This window comes from Hipposideros armiger, unplaced genomic scaffold (genome assembly GCF_001890085.2).
Source record: "Hipposideros armiger isolate ML-2016 unplaced genomic scaffold, ASM189008v1 scaffold_1176, whole genome shotgun sequence".
Lineage (NCBI taxonomy): Eukaryota > Metazoa > Chordata > Mammalia > Chiroptera > Hipposideridae > Hipposideros > Hipposideros armiger.
Window position 1 is genome coordinate 17,945 of NW_017732526.1, and position 17,898 is coordinate 35,842.

General features: G+C 42.0%; 1 protein-coding gene across 6 annotated transcripts in view; it reads right to left on the reverse strand.

Moving 5' to 3' along the window:
• Positions 1–7,202: 7,202 nt before the first annotated feature.
• Positions 7,203–17,898, reverse strand: part of SNX5 (sorting nexin 5) — a 25,706-nt gene continuing 15,010 nt past the window's right edge. For all 6 annotated transcript variants that reach the window (XM_019632798.1, XM_019632797.1, XM_019632800.1 and 3 more), the window contains 9 exons: positions 17,296–17,419; positions 16,480–16,575; positions 15,157–15,262; positions 14,996–15,071; positions 14,215–14,254; positions 14,037–14,123; positions 12,580–12,739; positions 9,249–9,334; positions 7,203–7,957 (listed from right to left, as the gene is read on the reverse strand). In XM_019632798.1, the coding sequence (XP_019488343.1) occupies positions 7,907–7,957; positions 9,249–9,334; positions 12,580–12,739; positions 14,037–14,123; positions 14,215–14,254; positions 14,996–15,071; positions 15,157–15,262; positions 16,480–16,575; positions 17,296–17,419 (826 nt within the window). In that variant the 3' untranslated portion in view covers positions 7,203–7,906. The remainder of the gene's footprint in view (positions 7,958–9,248; positions 9,335–12,579; positions 12,740–14,036; positions 14,124–14,214; positions 14,255–14,995; positions 15,072–15,156; positions 15,263–16,479; positions 16,576–17,295; positions 17,420–17,898) is intronic.

The following is a 17,898-nucleotide window of genomic DNA, read 5'->3' on the forward strand; positions in this document are numbered from 1 at the left end:
AGGCAGCCAGAGGGAAAGGAAACAACACTGGCTGTTAGACCTTGGCCAGCCCCTCCACTCGGAGCTTCAAAGACACGAAGGAAGGAGGCAAGAAGGGGTGCTCCCTGCAGCCTCCAGGCTGCCCCAATTTGCACCTCAACCTCCCTTTCTTCCAAGGATCTCAAGGAAAATTTGGGTAATTTGGGAGGACAAGCACAGAGTACAAGCAAGTCTCTGGAATTCACTGGTGACTGCTCAGTGATGTTTGCCTTAATCTATGTTCCACCAAGAGTGACCCAACCTGAGGATTTGGGCATAAGAATTTTATTTGGGAAGTGGCCCCAGGAAGCCCCAGCGGGGGCTGTGGAGGCAAGAGTCATCAAGCAGGGAGTGTGTGGAATCCACCTCCATTCATCCCACCAGCTCCTGCCCCTCACCAGATGAGGATTACTCCCAGCAATAACTGCAGGCTTTCTTGGGCTGGCGGAGCTACCAGGGCAGATATGCCCTGGGTCAGAGAGGCAGGTCCTGAGGTAGGGCCAGCATGTGTATGCAGGAATGAGCTACAGGTGGCCTCAGTAGCCAGGGACAACTGATAACAGCATATGTAACCCAGGGAACCTGCAGTGCCCCAGGGGACAGAGATCAAAGAATGACTCTCTACAGGTATTTCAGCAGAGGAAACTGAAGCTGAGTGAGAGGACTTCTGTTGTTGACTCTCCACCTTCAGGCTAGACACTAAATTTCCTGAGCCCACCTGACTAAGGGGCTTTATGGCAAAAACACCTGTGCAAATGGGGTCCTTCAGAGGAGAGCTCCAAGTTCCAAGGGAGCAAGGGAGCAAGGTGCAGACCCGCTGCAGGAGCTGCCTGCCAGCCGTAGAAAGCCACAGCCTGTTGTCTCTGGTTACACTGTGGATGCCTGACATATGAACTTTGGCAGAGATGGAATTCCTAGACTTAGCCCCCAGGTAAATGGCTCCAAGCCAGTGGTACAAACAGCATTGCTTGAGTCTACAGTGTACATAGACTGCAGCCAGGAGATGGGCAGGGACCAGTGATATGATAAGAATATCACATTTATTAAACACTTCTATGTGACAAGCACTGTGCTTCTGCAGGTTATGCACGACTACCTCCCTGATCCTCCCAGCCCCTGGAACCCATCTGAACTATTCTCATCTTGGGTGGGACTGATATGCCAAATGCCTCAGATGTAGGCAGGAAGGCCAAAACTTCACCAACTGGACCCTTCTTTTGTGCTGAGTAATCCCCACGCCCCTTCCACACACATTCTTTACAAATGTGGAAACGAGTGAGCTTCAGGAGTTTGTCCATGGTCACCACTGCCGGGGAGTGAGGCAGAAACAAATCCATGCAAGACGTGGATGATTCCAAAACATCACCAAGTCCTTTCCCACAGGAGCCACAGTCCAGTGGGAAAACAAGACCCAGAGGAGCTTGAGCAGAGAAGTTAAACCCCAACACGAGGCAGTGACACAGGAGAGATTACCACCTAGAAACAGACACTAGGCACCCAGATGGCCTGCCCATGCTCTCTTTACTGGGTCTGTGAAGTTTCTAAAAAAGTGTCTGCATAAGTACTTAGAGTGGCACTTGGTGGACAGAAGTGTTGTTGCCTCCTGCTCTAAAACATTTGCAACAGATTTTCCCACTCTCTGTAGAGCTCTGCAAAGGAGCCGCTCCCCCAATCCCAGGGGAGTTGACCAGCTGCAGGAAAGCAGTCTCTTTCATTCAGCCAGGGAGGGGCCTCCCACAGGAAACAGAGGCTCCAGGTCTTGGGAAACTGATGAGGAGGCAATAAAAATTAGAGGGAAGGCCTGTGTGCAAATTACAGAGGAGGCGTAGGCAGGGTCAGAGCCTCTCATTAGCCTGATGAGCTATGGTTGAGGCCCTGGGGGAGGTACCTCCTGGAGGACTGAGAGTCCTTCCCAAAGCCCAGGCCCCTGCCTTATGGTCAGACCCTATCCCCTCACTGTACTGGAAGGACCCAAGGAACTCCCAGATGCACCATTTCTCACACTGGCTCTGGGCACCTGGCCAAGCCACGAAGCCTCGTTTTCCTCATGCCCAAAATGGGGCTGATGAGAACCCCTGGCTCAAAGGTAATGACCAAGATTCACCTAAATGAGTGGTTCTATTCCTACCTATATATCAGAACCACCAGGTGAATTTTGTAAACTACCAGCTACCTCAACCACGAACATTTGGGTTGGACCCTGTACCATTGAAATCAGAACCTTTAGGGGTGTGCCCCAGCCATCAGCATTTTAAAAATCTTCCCCAGTGACAGCCAACTGAGACTAGACCATCTGGCCACCTGTTGGCAGATCACAGCTGCTCAGCTCAAGGTGCCTTGTTCAACCTTAGTTGCGAGTGGGCGTAGCCCACCATCCCATGCAGGAGTCGAACCGGAAACCTTGCTGCGAAGAGCGCATGCTCTAACCATTGAGCCATCCAGCCGCTCGTAGGCAGTTCAGGGCAGCTCAGCTCAAGGCGCTGTGTTCAATCTTAGTTGTGGGTGGGTGTAGCCCACCATCCCATGTGGGAGTGAACCGGCAACCTTGTTAGGAGAATGTGCTCTCACCAGCTAAGCCATCCTGCCACCTGTTGGCAGCTTAGCTCGGCAGCAGCTCACTGGCCCATGTGGAAATCGAACCGGCGACCCTGTTGCTGAGTTCACGCTCTTAACCAACTGAGTCTCTCAGCTGGCTGGAGATCACGTGCTCTTAACAAGGTTGCTGGTTCGACTCCCACATAGGATGGTGGGCTGCACCTCCCCACATCCACCCTCACCCGCAACTAAGATTGAATACGGCACGTTGAGCTGAGCAGCCACAAGCAGCCAATGGGCAGCTAGAGCACGTTCTCTTAACAAGGTTATTGGTTTGACTCCCACATGGGATGGTGGGCTGCCCTCCCAACCCCCCACAAATAGACTGAAAGCAGTGACTGGACTTGGAGCTGAGCTTACGCCCACCACAATTAAGATTGAAGGACAACAACTTGACTTGGAGCTGATGAGTCCTGGAAAAACACAGTGTTCCCCTTCCCCAATTCCCCAATACTGTTCCTTTCCTCAATTCCCCAATAAAATAAAAAAGTTTTATTGGACAGTGCTGATCTAGAGACTTCACAAGCCAGTTCCTGGGCTGGGATGACTTGAAGGTTAGCTGGATGTGGCTTGGCTTCTCCCAGCATGGTAGCTGGGAGATTGGATGGATGGATGGATGGATGGATGGGAGACTTGAGGTAGCAAGGTTTCCTTCCTGTGGTCTACCCTAGGAAGTTAGCACCCAGTGTCACTTCTGTCCCATTCTGTGGATTACAAATGTGTCACTGAAGCCAGCCCAGATTCATGGGGAAGGAAACAGAATACATGGGCTTGGAAACCCTACTGTGGACACCTTGGGAAACTATTAATGTCAAGGGTGGAGACAGCAAAAATCAGTCAGGTCTTGTAGTGGTTGAATGGACTTGGGCCTTTATGTTGCAACAAATGGGAAGTAATGGAAGGGTTTTTTGTAGAGAAGGGTCACGATCAGACTTAAGTTTTAAAATGAAACTTAAAGGGCCAAGATAGGGAGTGGGCACTTATCTCGGTGTGACTAGGCTGGAATCAGACCGTCCCAGAACTGGTGATGCAGGAGTGCCATAACCCGTGTCCTGCCCTCTCCCTCTCAGCTTGCCCAACTGGACCCTGCAGTAGCCCCTCAATCTGGCCTCTCTGAGACAACTGACATCCAGGCAGTTTCATGTCCCCTGCCTCTCCTGGTGAGACAAGCACTTTGCCAGTGCAGAAGGGGTAAAAAGCATTGCAGAACCAAACCAGACTTTAGGAAAACCTTTTGTACAAGTCCTGTAGGATTCACAGCAGGAGTTCCCAATATTTCCCTCTGGACCACCCAGACTCAGAATTTCCTGTCTTCTGGGGTGTTCACTGAGCAGACCCAGGCCAGGTTCATGGAAGGAGTGGGACTTCATGTATCATCGCCTGTTTGCTCACTGGCTCCCTCTCTAGTTCCAAGGATCCTTTTCCTGTAGCTTCTTCCTCTTCCTCCTGCCACTTTCTGTCCCCAAATACATGCCTGGACCTGCTGCCTACCTCCCAACATGACTGAATTGTGAGCTCATGATACAATCAACTCCAAGAGGCAGAGAGGCTGTTGGGGCTGCAGCTGAAGCCAACTGGAATCTCAAAGGCTGACTCTAGCTTTGCTTCCACAAATTGGCTGCTTTGCAGAAACCTCCTTTATCCTTGCAGGATAGGGCAACAGGGAGTTGGGACTCCTACCAACTATGCCAAAAATTACCGTTATCAGGCCTGAATCAGGAGTGATTAGTACTAGCCGAATGCCCCAGCAGTTTGTACTTGCTGTTTCGGAATCCTGCCTTGTCGTAAGCAGGGCATGAATAGCCCCTTCCCATGGTTTTGCAGTGTGGAGACATGTCTAAGAACAGACACATGATCTCCATTCCATCTTCAAAACTAGACCAGAATGACAGGAAAGGATCTGCTACGTGGCAGTTAAAAAATAAGGCCAGTAATAAACAGTTCCTGAAACCTAAGCAGTTGGCTAGCCTTTCACTGCATAATCTTTGCAGCGAAGTTCAGTGGACATCCTACACTGACCTCCACCCAAGTCCTTCATTAACTGAGGGTGGTCTAGATGAATTAATGCTCATGGGCAAGAGCTGAAAGGCAAACATCAGAAATAAAAACAGCTGTGGGCTGGGACTGTGGGTTCCCCTTTTCCTAGTGGTTTTAAATACTAGAGGTCCCACAGTTTAACAAGTTTTCAGGTTTTGTAAAACATGCAAATAAGATTTCCAATAGAAGGGGAGCAGGTTTGCTCGAGGGCCAGGATACCCTCTGCCTCCTTCACATTGTCTCCTCCTGCCCTTTCTGGTGGGATGGGCAGATACGATGCAAAACAGGTGTTTTAGCCTCTGGACCACTCCAAAGCAAAGATACTCAAGAGCTAGGAGCCTCCAGAAACCAAAAAACACCAACTCTGGCATCCTAAATCATTTTCTGTAAAATATGCTACATATATGAATAGGAAAAAAATTAAAAACATCTAATAACTGACTTTTATAGGATATGGTTAAAATACAGAACTTTTACTTTCTAGTGCATACATGTTTGTATTGTTTGAATTCCTTACATGTATTGCTTTTATAGTCAGAAATAAAGATTAAAAAAAAAAGGCTTTGAATGTTAATCAAACCTCTAATCTTTGCTCTGCCCACTAGGCAAGAGGGTCCTCCCTGCTTCCCTTTCAGGCATGTCCCATGGACCAACTCTGAACCTCCATTACTTGCAGCTGTTTACCACCAATCCCGGAAGTTCCCACAACAGGAGTCAAAAGGTTGTCTTGCATCACCAGGAATCTGAGGCCTACATGAATCCTGGACTGTTGTCTGGGAAGACACCATCCAGAACTTGAAATCTTAGATCCCATGACATTTCTCTTCCTGTTATGAGGCTATCATTTGAGCAAATCTGCAGCACAGCCAGGCTTACCTTGTTGCTCCCAGAGGCCCACAGAGTGCGTGTCTGCCGTGGATGCCTCTGCCGCCTATGGGCAGAAGGTTGGTTCATGGTGCAAGGCACTTAGGTCTCCTGGAAATAGCTTCCAGCAACTCAGAGTTGGGTCTAGGCATTATCTCAAATGAACCTCACCACTCCAAAAGGTAGGCAAGGCAAATGTTGAGGAAGACTCAAAAAGATGGTCTGTGGAAACAAGTGAACACATGGGCAGGTAGCTGGCCTTCTGCTTGGGCTGTCACCACTGACAGCAATGAAGACATGAGGTGACCTTGACTTTCTACCAAAGTTTTATATAGTCCGGGCCAGGGAGGTCTTCCCTTGCTCATCTGTGTCCCCTTATCTTCCTTAAGGAAAAACGTGTTACCTATGAACTGGTGGTATGTGCTACAATGCAAATTTTCTAGGCTCCCTAGTCAAGTCTCTCAAAACAATCCTCAACTTAAATAGCACTATCTTGCTAAAGCTTTAAAACAAAGACACCCCAACAAAAGCCTCCTCACATCATTCTGAAGTAGCTGAAGTGGCCCTACTGGCTTTAAGAACATTTCAAAATGTTCTACTTAAGCCCACCTGCAACCTCAGAAGCTTCCTCAGCAGCATTCCCTTTGATCTGCACGCCATCCACAGGCTGTGGCACATCGGACAGGACAGCATCTAGTCCCACAAGCCTTGCCTTCATTTCAGGATGTTGGTTACACCTCTACTTCTGCTGGTTTCTCAGGAACACACACAACAGAAAGGCAGTGGTTGCACTGTTGACTGACATGGGTAGGAAAGGACTAGAAACACCCCTCCCCTCACCCACTCAAAACGACATGGGGTTTCATGAATGACCTTTCAGACCTAAAGATTATCCTTGATGCCAAGAGTGCAGAAGGTAAACACATCTAGAATCGTGCCAAAGATTAAGTCTGTATTTGAGATCACTGGTATAAAATTAACTTGAAAGGTACCTGAAGTATTGCTGCAGCTTATAGAAGACTGGCTCAGAGGGGTCCCGTTTAGGCCACTCAGCAAGCAAGGCCAGCACTCAGAACACAGCATCCCTCTTTGACACCTGGCAACAGATCTATCCAAAGTGCAGCAAGGTACCAGTCAAGCCTTGAAGACTGGCAGGCCAGCAGTCAGCCCATTTCAGTCAATTTTAGCCACTTAAAAGAAAAAATGCTCCCTCGGATCATTCAAAAATCAATGTTCTACGACCCTCATACCAGTTACAAATGATTGTAATTAACTATTAGAATGATACTGAGACTGCAAAAAAAAAAAAGTTTACCCACCACTTTAAGCCTCTATTCTTGTTTTAATCAGTTGTAAGGTAAAATGGAAAACTTCTCAGGGGAGAAAATCTTGAAGGACCACCTTAAGTGCTCAGTCAATCCCAATGATGAGGCAGACACATCCTGAGGACATAGCCTCATTTATGTTAGTTAAAGCCTGTCAAAAATGTAAACTGGAATCAAAAGTAGACAAATCCAGATCTGGGGACCTTCTAAAAAACTGGCCTGCGGTCTTCAAAAACATTAAGACTAGAACAGAGGCCAGAAAGACTGGGTAGACACTAAAGCACCTCACTACTGCCAAGGCTTAGCTGCAAATGCAGTCTTGGGTGTACTTGGCCTTGCTTTCCACAAAAACACTCCATATGGTATCGTGGTTTATCATTTTATTACACACTTTATAAAAAGTTCAAACACTAACATCCTTCCCCATTAGGGAGCATGTTCACATCTTTATTAATGTAGATCTGGCCATTTTCTAAAGGTGTCCTATTATTGGGTTTTATACCCTTAAGATTCTTTTCTCAAATATATCCCTACAAAATGGAGCTGCAAAGGGTATATAAAGATGAGATTTTTCTTGCTCGTTATGTATAAACACTTAAGATGACTATAGAACTATGACAGTAAAGGGAAGTTACCTAATTAAGAATGGAACGTTGTCACCTATAACAAGTAGCTGAATTTAGTGTAACTGGTACCTACTCTAAAATAACTGGATATGGGCACATGAAACAATGAGACTACATGTGCCAGGCAATTGCTTATACCTGTACTTGTTTCCAGAAGGCACATGTTTCTTGCACCCATTTTTAAGAGAACCCAGTATTTAGATTCTACCCACTTTGAGCCATTAAATGCATATGGAAAAGATTAGTTATGTCAAAGTAGCATGTAGTAGAAATATTTTTAAACCAACATGGTTAAGTGTTAAGATTTTTAGAAATCAAAATATTTATTAACATAATTTTAAACTAAAGTCAAAGGTAATAAATCTTCTGTGGTAATGATTTAAGTGCAAGTGACGCTGGCTTTCTTTCACATTCGTGTCCTTCATTCCGAGAAAAGGCAGATCAGTTGTTCTTGAACAAGTCAATGCAGCTCTGCAAGAGGGAGACATTGTTCTGGAAGAAAACAAAAGTCAATGTAGACCAATGAATCGCACTAGGTCTAAGACTTCCTATAAGAATTAAACTCAAACCTACAGACCTAGCTTTTCTTAAGAGACATGAAGCCAGCAAACTGGGTTGACACTTTTCTTCATTAAATCACTTCTGAACCATAACCTCCACCCCTCACCACTCTTCCTCTCAGAGGGTCTGGGAACACTGCACGGAACACGCTCACTTCAGCACCTCCACCCTCAGGTTTGTTCCCTATACAGTCATGCCAATTCTGCTTACTGTGAGTTAACCTAAATACTACATAAACAAGTTCTTCTTTGAAGTTGAAGGCCTTGGAAAGACCAGATATAAAGTTGTTATAAATTAGTTATGGGTGATATTTTTAAATCAGGTTACAAATGATAAATATTTAAATAGGCCTTCACACAAATTGCTTTAAAAATTCTCACTTTAAAGGAACTTTAAAAACTTAGAATATCCAGAACATTATGGGTATAATTTATGTATAAATGATACTTTAATACTCCAATTTAAAGGGACTTGGACTTAATCAAGAGGCAATTGAATAAACACATCTATGTTGTCTAATAAAGGAATTCAAAGTACACACGAATGTTCAGTTTTCCTGCTTTAACAAATGCTGATGACCAGTGAGTTCCCTCCTCCAGTGGCTCCCTACCGACCCAGGGGCTGTACCAGGTAGCCACTCTAGGGGGGGCTCAATCTCAGCTACACCCAGGATCCACCCAAAGAGCCATCCCCACAAGTTCCGAATGAATGGGTCTGGGCAACAAAAAGTCTTAAAAGCTCCCTGCTAGATTCTAATGTGTACCCAGCATTGAGAACCACTGCGTTCCAACTTTTCTGTGCAAAATTAAGCTAGACATCAAATATACAAGTTCTTTTCCAAACCAAAAAGGAACATCAGAAGACACTTAGCAAAACTAGAAAACATGAAAGCTTCAGATAATTAAGAGCTTATAATGGTATGCTACAATAGATGCGTCCAAATTATTAGAACAGGTTCTTCAAAGTGCGGCCCACAAGGATTTGGAGGAGGAGGCAGGGTAGCTGCCACCAAAAATACTCTTCTCAAAAGCAGTGTTTCATATCAAGACGTTCCAGATTTTTGGTCTGCAGTGGAATAAAGTACTCTAACAAGGCGCTCCCACCTCCACTACAGGGGATTTAAACCAGAGCAAACCCCTCTGCCCGATGAGGAAATAAAAAATAGTAAAGTGGGAAATACTTAGGAGTAAAAAACTTGTTAGCTTAATTTGAAAATACTTACCCTAGCATGTTTTATTTCCAGTTCAGACATTTCAATCAGATTCTTTCTGAATGCTGCCACTCGCTTTCGTTTGAAATTGCTTAGTTCTACGAAAGAGAAAGTTTACCAAGAAAAGTTGAATAATTTTCAACTTTTACTTCCAAATACCATCCCTTGATGCACCACATCTCGCATTTCATGCAATTGGTACACATACCATTTTACAGACACTACAGTGATGTGCTTGCCACTCACTGCCTTTAAATGAGCAATACCACCCAATCACCGAGCACCAAAATTCAGAGAATGGCTACTGACGGAGAATCTGAGTTGAGTGGCTTTGCCTTTAACCTCTAGGTTCCAGTGTTTGTGGAGAAAGGGCTGGGGAAGTAGTGAGCCACATGTACTTTAATCAGAGGCTTTTTAATGGATTATTTTTAATCTGTGAAAACCCTCCCTAGCTCAAGCTGGTGCTCTACGGTACTCAAACTTACCCTCCTGTATCATGTCTATACAGCATTGTTCAACAGATACATAATGCAAGCAGCCACATTAAAAAGTTAAAAACTCACACACAAAAATTTTGTAATGATGTGTTACTAATAATACCTTAAATATAAGAGGCTAAATGGGTCTTCCTCGGCTGTCAAGACAAGCTCACCTCCTTCATCTGAGACCTGCGCAGAGGACCAGGACTTAACACTAACATCTCCCAAGATGCCTGTCTCCGCTGTATTGTTTTACTATACTCATTTAATTGACTAATCAGTTCAGCCACAAATTTTACGAAGAACTGGGACCAAAGGCAAACAGGTTAAGATCTGTTAATCTCTGTATTCTTCAGAATACTTTACTTTTGAATTATCAAAAACTCAGGCTCACAATTTGAATAAAGAAAACATCTAGCAACATCAAGACAAATCTTAGGCAATAAGGATGGGCCTAAATTGGCACCATTTTAAAACTCTGTGTTTTTTCTTTTTGTTCTAAAAAGATTTTACTGGGGAATTGGGGGAGAAGAACAGACAAGTTGCTGTGCTTTCTTCAGTCTAGTTGTGGAGGACGTTGCTTCACTGGCCCATGTTGGTATCATTGCGCTCTTCCCGGGTGAAGTAGTCGCTTGCTGGCCATTGGACGGCCGCTCATGGCGGCTCTCGAAAGCTCACGCCCGCTGCTGGCCAGCCCCACTGTAGCCTACACCATTGCCAGCGCCTCACGGCAGTCCAGCTCCAACTCCAACTGTTGTTCACCATTTTAGCTGTAGAGAGCACAGTGTCACTGGCCCATGTGGGATCCGAACCGGGTACCTGCTGCTCAGAGCTGGCATCCCAAGCCAACTCCTAACCAACGTGCCACTCAGCCAACCCTGTGGTTTTTCTTTCATCCCTTCTAAAACTGTCAGAGCCACTAAACTCTGATTATACAATAACCTAAGATTTCAACTCAATATTTTTGAAGTTAATTTAAATTAGCTGTTAAAAAAAGGGCAAGATTTTATTTTAAGAATAGGGCAACAAGGAGGTTCTTTTGAAAGAATCCAAAAGATAGCCACATGAGCATGTCTGTATGTCATTTGCAAAGTTTTTGTACAGAGCAGCTCTGTCCCTTAAAGTTCAAGCGTTACAGTATGAAGGGAAACTCAAATGTTCATTGCTATTATTAGGACGCTTCCAGATATGCCTAGATTTTGAAACTACAGGGGAGAAAAAAAGGTTTTGGAAAACAAAGTCTTAAAATGAAATTGGGATTTGTCATGGGAACCTGAGTTTTGAGAAGGTGGGGAAGTGTTTTGAGGGCGAATCAAGTACAGAGTCCTACTATAATTACATTTGTTCTGAAAGACACATTCTTTACTTTTTGCTCTGGCATGTTCCATGGCCCCTAAAAATTACTGGCAATGAGATCCCTTAAGAAAAAGACTACATTAGTTATGTTCAATGGAAATGGTGCACCATCTCCCCAAAAAGCTAAGCTATATTGAAAAGAATGGGGGAAGGCAAGAAAGAACCCTGTGGACATGGATTGGAATTGAATCATCATCATGGGGGACATGATTCCTTGGGAGACAGAGAGAAGCTATGTGCACCTGCACATACCCCTGCATTTCCTCACTGTCAGCAGAAGGGCCCAGAAGCAGAGGCTCCACAGGAGCAATGAGCGTATTTAGCACCCAAACATTGTTACTAATCTTTTAAGTAACAAGAACCTGGATTCCTGGAAGAAATGGAGACTTTCAGGGCAAGAGTAGAAAAGGAGTTAAGATTAGCATACAACATCTAACTACTGAACAGAATGGGAAGTATGTCATAAGGACATGTCAGCATAAAGATACTCCCCACTGGCTAATTTTGGACAATTTGAGCACAAAATAACTTAGTAATGAATTTGAAAACTATTTTCAAAAATAGGAATCCATGATTAACAACGATCATGAAGTAGGAAAGAATGGAAGGCTTGTGCTTAAAGAATAATGCCAAGTGCTGACTTGGAAAGGGAATGCTAGAATTGGGTGAGGGGGAAAAAAAAATCACCGTTTTGCAACCACTAGAGTAAAGTTTGGCTCAGGCAAGAATCATCAACATAGGCTACACTTAGAGAAAGTTGAAGAGTAGGTAGGATACATGCAGTCTTCAATTTTCTCCCCATGGATTAATGGCATGAGAAAAAAATACATTAGAGAAATCGTGTAACATCTGACTGGGTAATCAAAATTAATACCACAAAACCCTGAAACTGCTTAGGGGACGATGGACAACATGCTCTCAGACACCACCACCCTAAGAAGGATGCATCATTTATATAGTAGTCTGTTGGAAATGCATGCCTAGGACCAAATCATGAGGAAATAGGCCAATCAAAAATGAAAACCATTTTATTTGTAAAAAGAGATTATGGTCTTCAAAAAGGCAAATGTCATTAAAAAAAAGAGGCTGAGAAGGGTTCCTTCCAACTTAAAGGGTACTTAAGCGCTATGAAAAACTTAAATGCAATCCTGGACTGGAGAACATTATTGAGACAAATAATAAATGAGAACAAAGACTGCAGATCATATTATATTGTATCAAAATTACCAAAGTCGATGACAACTGTATCAAGGTAAGAGAAATGCACAACCAAGTTCTTAGGAATAAAAGGACCACGATATAGAAAACTTAAGTTAAAAAAACTCCAAATGTGTTTATAAAAACACACTGGAGGACATGTGCCAAGTGACAAAGCAGAAAGGACAAACAGGTAGGTGACCACAAGTAAAGGATATATGAGTGTTCTTTGCTATTTGTGCAACATCTCCCTGTAAGCTTGAAATTATTTCCAAATATAAAGCAAAAAGTATAGAGTGGCCCCACTCAACCTTCTTTTGCAGACTCAGACAGCTGTTCAAATTTCTGGCAGCATTCCTGCTGGTGTGCCTCAGCCAACTTGACATCTTTGCTTTTTAAGCGGGCCTTATCCAAAGCTTTGTTTGAGTTCTCATAGTCAATGAGGGCTTTGGTGCGTCTGTATAAGAGATCCTGAGAAGAAAATTAACAGGTATGACATGGTAATTCAGCCTACCCTGAAAAATCTCTAGACAACAAAACAGGAAGACTAGGCATCTAAATATTCTGAAACATTCTTATAACCCTATCCTGCAAACCTGGCCTCTAGGGATCTGCCCTGAAGAGTTAATCTGAAATATTCTCTGCAATCTTACAGCAAAGTAGAAGTTACCTCAGTATCTAAAATGGGAAATTATGATGCATGTATGACAGACACATGAGGTTCGATTTTGTCTGCTTTTGTGTATACTCAAAAAACTTCAGCGTTTAACATTAGCACTTAAATCCACTATAAAGATAAATCTAACATGTGTTAAAAAAAAAAAAGAAAAATCAAGTAAAAGGCTAAGGAAATATGCCAAAAGACAAAATTAACTAAAATACAACTCAACTATGGGGAAAATAATGAATTTCTACTTCCTGATGACATTTTCCGGTTACATATTTTCCCTAATTTTATGTTGCCTGCTTCAGTATATTTCATATAAAAATAATTTAAACATTTTGTTCAGGGCATTATAGTGAAGAATGCATGTTTCTTTCCAAAAGGTCTTTCTACTTGCCCTTTAGTCTCACTTTTGATAAGTAATGCTTTTATAACTCAAAGGTTTCAGTGACATCTGCAATTCAATAAAACTCATAAATCCCAAAACCCTTTCTACCTCAGAAATAGACCTTTTGACATGTCTTCAGTTATGTCCCACATCCAATAACCCCCAAACTATTATCTGTCTACTCAGCATCAGCCCTACTGCTTCTGAGCAATACAAACTAAGGATACAATGCCACAAAAACGCATGTTGCTGTGAAAAGATTTCAATTATAATGCAACTGGAGGACATGAAATGAAGAACCTAATTATGTGTACCCCCTGTGAAGAACAGAACTTAGGAACTGAGAGGCTGATTTACAGAAGACCCAGAAAAATCTCCCGACCAATGAACTTACTGCTTGAATTCTGGATGGCTTTCAACTCTTCGTATTCCCTTGCCCATAAATATAGCCCACCCCAAATCCTCAAAGGACTCACCTGTAACTTGCCACAGATGCTTTTTCAAATTGCAGTTCTGCTATTCCTCAATAAGCTCTATTTCTGGTAACTCAAGCTTGCCTCAGTTTACACCTCTATTTAGGTCGACAGCATTTAAACTATCCTGACAAATTCCTATCTTCCTTCATTTTTATCAAGAATACATCTCTAACGTCAGAACTCTTCTGGGTCATGGCCAGGTGGTCTTGCACTCCTCTGAGGACTTAAAGAACGTCTTACCTTAGCAGCCTCTATATTGAGCATGTAGTATCGGAGAAGCTCTGTCAGCTTTAAATCTTCGTCTGAGGAGACTCGACTCTCTACTTTCTATGTAAAAAATATAATAAAGATACCATCATCTAAGCTGAAAAGTAAAGATTATAAAGTATTTAATGAAAACAAACATAAAAATCCTTACCCTAAGTTTTTCAAATAGCTCAGCAACCTTCAATAGGTACCTGAAAATATATACATGATTTTGGTTTAAGGTCTTGAATCATGTATGTATGATGTATGATCTTATAAATACTCTAAGATATGAAAGTTGTGTTAACCAAGGTCAGGTTCTAATGAACCGCCACCATAGGTGTCCCGAAACCATAAATACATACCATTTCATCTTAGTTTTTCCATTAGCCTGACTTCATTTTCAAATAAAAAATACTATGTTATACCAAGCGTAGGTGTTAAGTAGAATACCATCTCACCCTAAAAATGGCCAGGGTAGAAAAACTGTGAAAAATTCATATTAAAAAAAAAAAAAAAAAAAAGCTCAAGATCAGACTGGAGTCATTATATTATCCTTAATGGCTCCCTTAATCAGATCTCTTCAAGTCAGTCTAGGATATTCAGGTAAATGAGAAGCACCACGCTGCCAGAGAACAAACAAGGCAAACTTCACTCAAGACAACTCCAAAATTAAAATAATCAACAAGAAATAGAGACATGTAATAAAGGCTTAACAGAAATAAAAAGGCGTTGACGACAGCCACCATGTTGGACACAGAAGTGCCCTCTGAGTGCCCTACAAAGTGTCTGTTCCAGGATGTGTAAGACTTGAGTTCCTGGAGACTATCGACCACACTTGATGAGCTTGTACTCAAGAGCACAACTGAAACTATGTAGTCATTGTTCACCATAACTTTAATTAAACCACCTAGTTTTTGATTAGGGGAAATGCTTTTCCAACAAAAACTTACTTTTTGATGACTGTGGGCTCTTCTAAAGCCAGGCTATGCAGGCAGGCTGCAGTGTGGATATAGTCATCTGAAACATCTGTAGAAACAAGAACAGCCCTTTTTATATGAATAGAGCTGGCACATTAGCAAACCTAAGTGGCTAGTGGGTAAGTGGTATTTACTTTTATGCGATCTGGTCATTTTGTCAGCTTTTGCACATGAATCCTTGATTCTATTATAATAGTTAATGAGGAAATTCTTCTCTTGCTCAAAGAAGTCATCTACCTCCTAAAAAGGGAGGAAAAAAAGAAATTTAAGAAGCAAAACTTTTAAGAATATGAATGTGTAATTTATTTTGTATTAGAAGAAACATTAAGGAAATAAGCTCATGCATAAGTCTGTAGATCAGGGAAATACAAATTGACAAGATACCATTTCATACACAAGACTAGTAAAGTCAAGTACTGGCAGGAAATGTCAACAGAAAACCATTCTGAAGAGCTATTTAACAATGCCCAGTAAAGCTCTGGTATGCTAATGTCTAGCAATTCTACTGGAGTAGTGGTTCTGCCTGGTGGGTTGCTACCTAGCCTTGGGTGTAGGTGGGTGGTGTGATGAATTTGGTCAGTTCCAGACTAAGAGGCAATACCAGTACATGGTGGGCATCAGCCAGTGACACCAAACAGGACAGTCCCACACACCTTAAAAACAGTGCCAATGAGATAGTTTCAAGAGTTTCCAAAATTCTGGAAATGCCCCCTCTACTCAGAGTCCTTATTGAAGCCCTCAAGTGACAAAGTCAGATATCAAATAGTAGCTACTGAGGTAGCTCCCTTAAAAAGGAGTTGGGGGCTGAAGAGTGAAGAAATAAATCACACCTATGAGGGTAAGGAGACATATATTAATTGGATTTTCTAGAACAGCACTGTGTAGTAAAAACGTGTGAGCCATATGTGCCATTGAAAATTTTTCTAGTTGCCACAGTTTTTTAAAAAAATGGGTAAATTACTTTTAATATTTTACTTAACTCAGTTTATCTAAAACAAAAACATCAGTGATATACTGTACATGATTTTCTTCGTATCAAGTCCTTGAAATCCAGCATGTAAATAAAAATTTGGTTCCTTAATTGCACGTTAAGTGCTCAACTGCTACATGTGTCTGGGGCTACCAAAATGGACAGTGTAGTTCTGGAGAATGGCATGAAATAATGATCTTGTAGCTTATTATTATTTTTTTTAATAATAATCTAAGCTCTCTCCTTACAGAAATAAAGAAAATGAAGACTGAAGTGTGGGCAGGTTTATTCCCTCAGGAAGAGCACAGGGTATTTGAGGAAATACAAGTGAACATTCAATGAGTAGATAAAAATGCCGAAAACTTAAAGAAATCACTGTATTTCTGAGAAGTTAATACCATTTGTTTCACAAATATCCTTTCTAAAGAAATAAAAGTTCACATCCATATAAGTCAAGAATTTTCTATAACATCTAAAAGGCACTTACTTTAACTCCAGAAAAAAGGACTTCATCAGCACTCTTCACCACACTTTTGAAAAAGCCACCAAACATCTCTTTGGTATTTTTCCGCCTAACACTTAGCTGAAGAAAGAGAATTCCAAAAGAATAGTTTATGGTACATATATTTTTCTAGGTTCTTTTAAAGAAGTCCTGAATACATTCCAAGTAAGTGTTCACTTGTATAGGCACACACCTTAAATTCCATCCCAACCACCAGATAAAATATCCAATAAATGACTAAACCTAAACACAGGTTAGAATTCTAAAAGTGTGACTGAAGAGATATTTTGAAAAACTATCTAGGCACTGAATCTTAGTGGCTTTTAAATTCTTGGTAAAATTATTGTTCTGGTCAATGTTTATTAAATTTCACTAGTTAGAAGACACTGAGGAAATTTCTAAGTCAGGGCCTGCCTCGTACATATTAACAGAAAACTAACAAGTTAAGAAAAAAAAAAAAAAAGAGGCATGCAAGTATTCTTTCAACAAAAAGGTAGCCAGAGAGAAAACAAATGTAGATCAATTTAAATTCCTTCTAATAATTCCAAACTTAACTGAGGGAGAAAACTAGTCTTTAGAATGGGAAAAGGTCAAAATCTTTAAGCAGCCTTTTATAAAAACATCTTACATAATGGATCTGTGGGGAAGGGGAAGTGGCATCTAAAAAAGGTGTCTGGTGTGTTGGTAAAAAATATGCAGAATTTTAAGTCAATTTTCCAGAAAATACATCAAGTATATTTTTTAAAGTAGTCTTTTACATTTTAACTGGACAATGGAAATGGAATAAAAAAAATGTCTTACATCCTGATCATATTCCAGGAAAACATGAAAGTTGCGATCTTTATTAAGAACAGGGTGAGAAGACAGCCGCTGAAGAAAGACTTCATGGGAGGATACAGTCTTCTTAAAGACAGCAAGATATTCACTGAAAAGGAGCACACAAGGATTCAGTTGGCATCACTCAACTAACGACCACTGATGCTCCTGGTTATCATCACTGTTCTGCTAATGCCATGAAGCAAAATATCTGAACTGGACCAAAACATTTTGATATAACTTTTTATCTAGTTAGGTAGTAAGATAGTTGTCATTTTGGAACCTGTGGAATGAGCAAATGAAAGGAAAAAGTGATATTCTAACTGGGGTTCACGGAGTTAAGCCTGAAAAAGCCCCAAACCTACAAGTAAATACTGCTGGTACTTAGCAGTCACAGAACATTGGTTTCATTCTTTCTTTCTTTTTAAAAGTATTTTATTGGGAAATTGGGGGAGGGGAGCAGCCAAGTTGTTGTCCTTCAATCTTTGTTGTGGAGGGCGCAGCTAGCTCAGTTCCAAGTCCAGTCGTCATCTGGCCACCTGTTGGTAGCTCGCAGCTGCTCAGCTCAACGCGCCATGTTCAACTTTA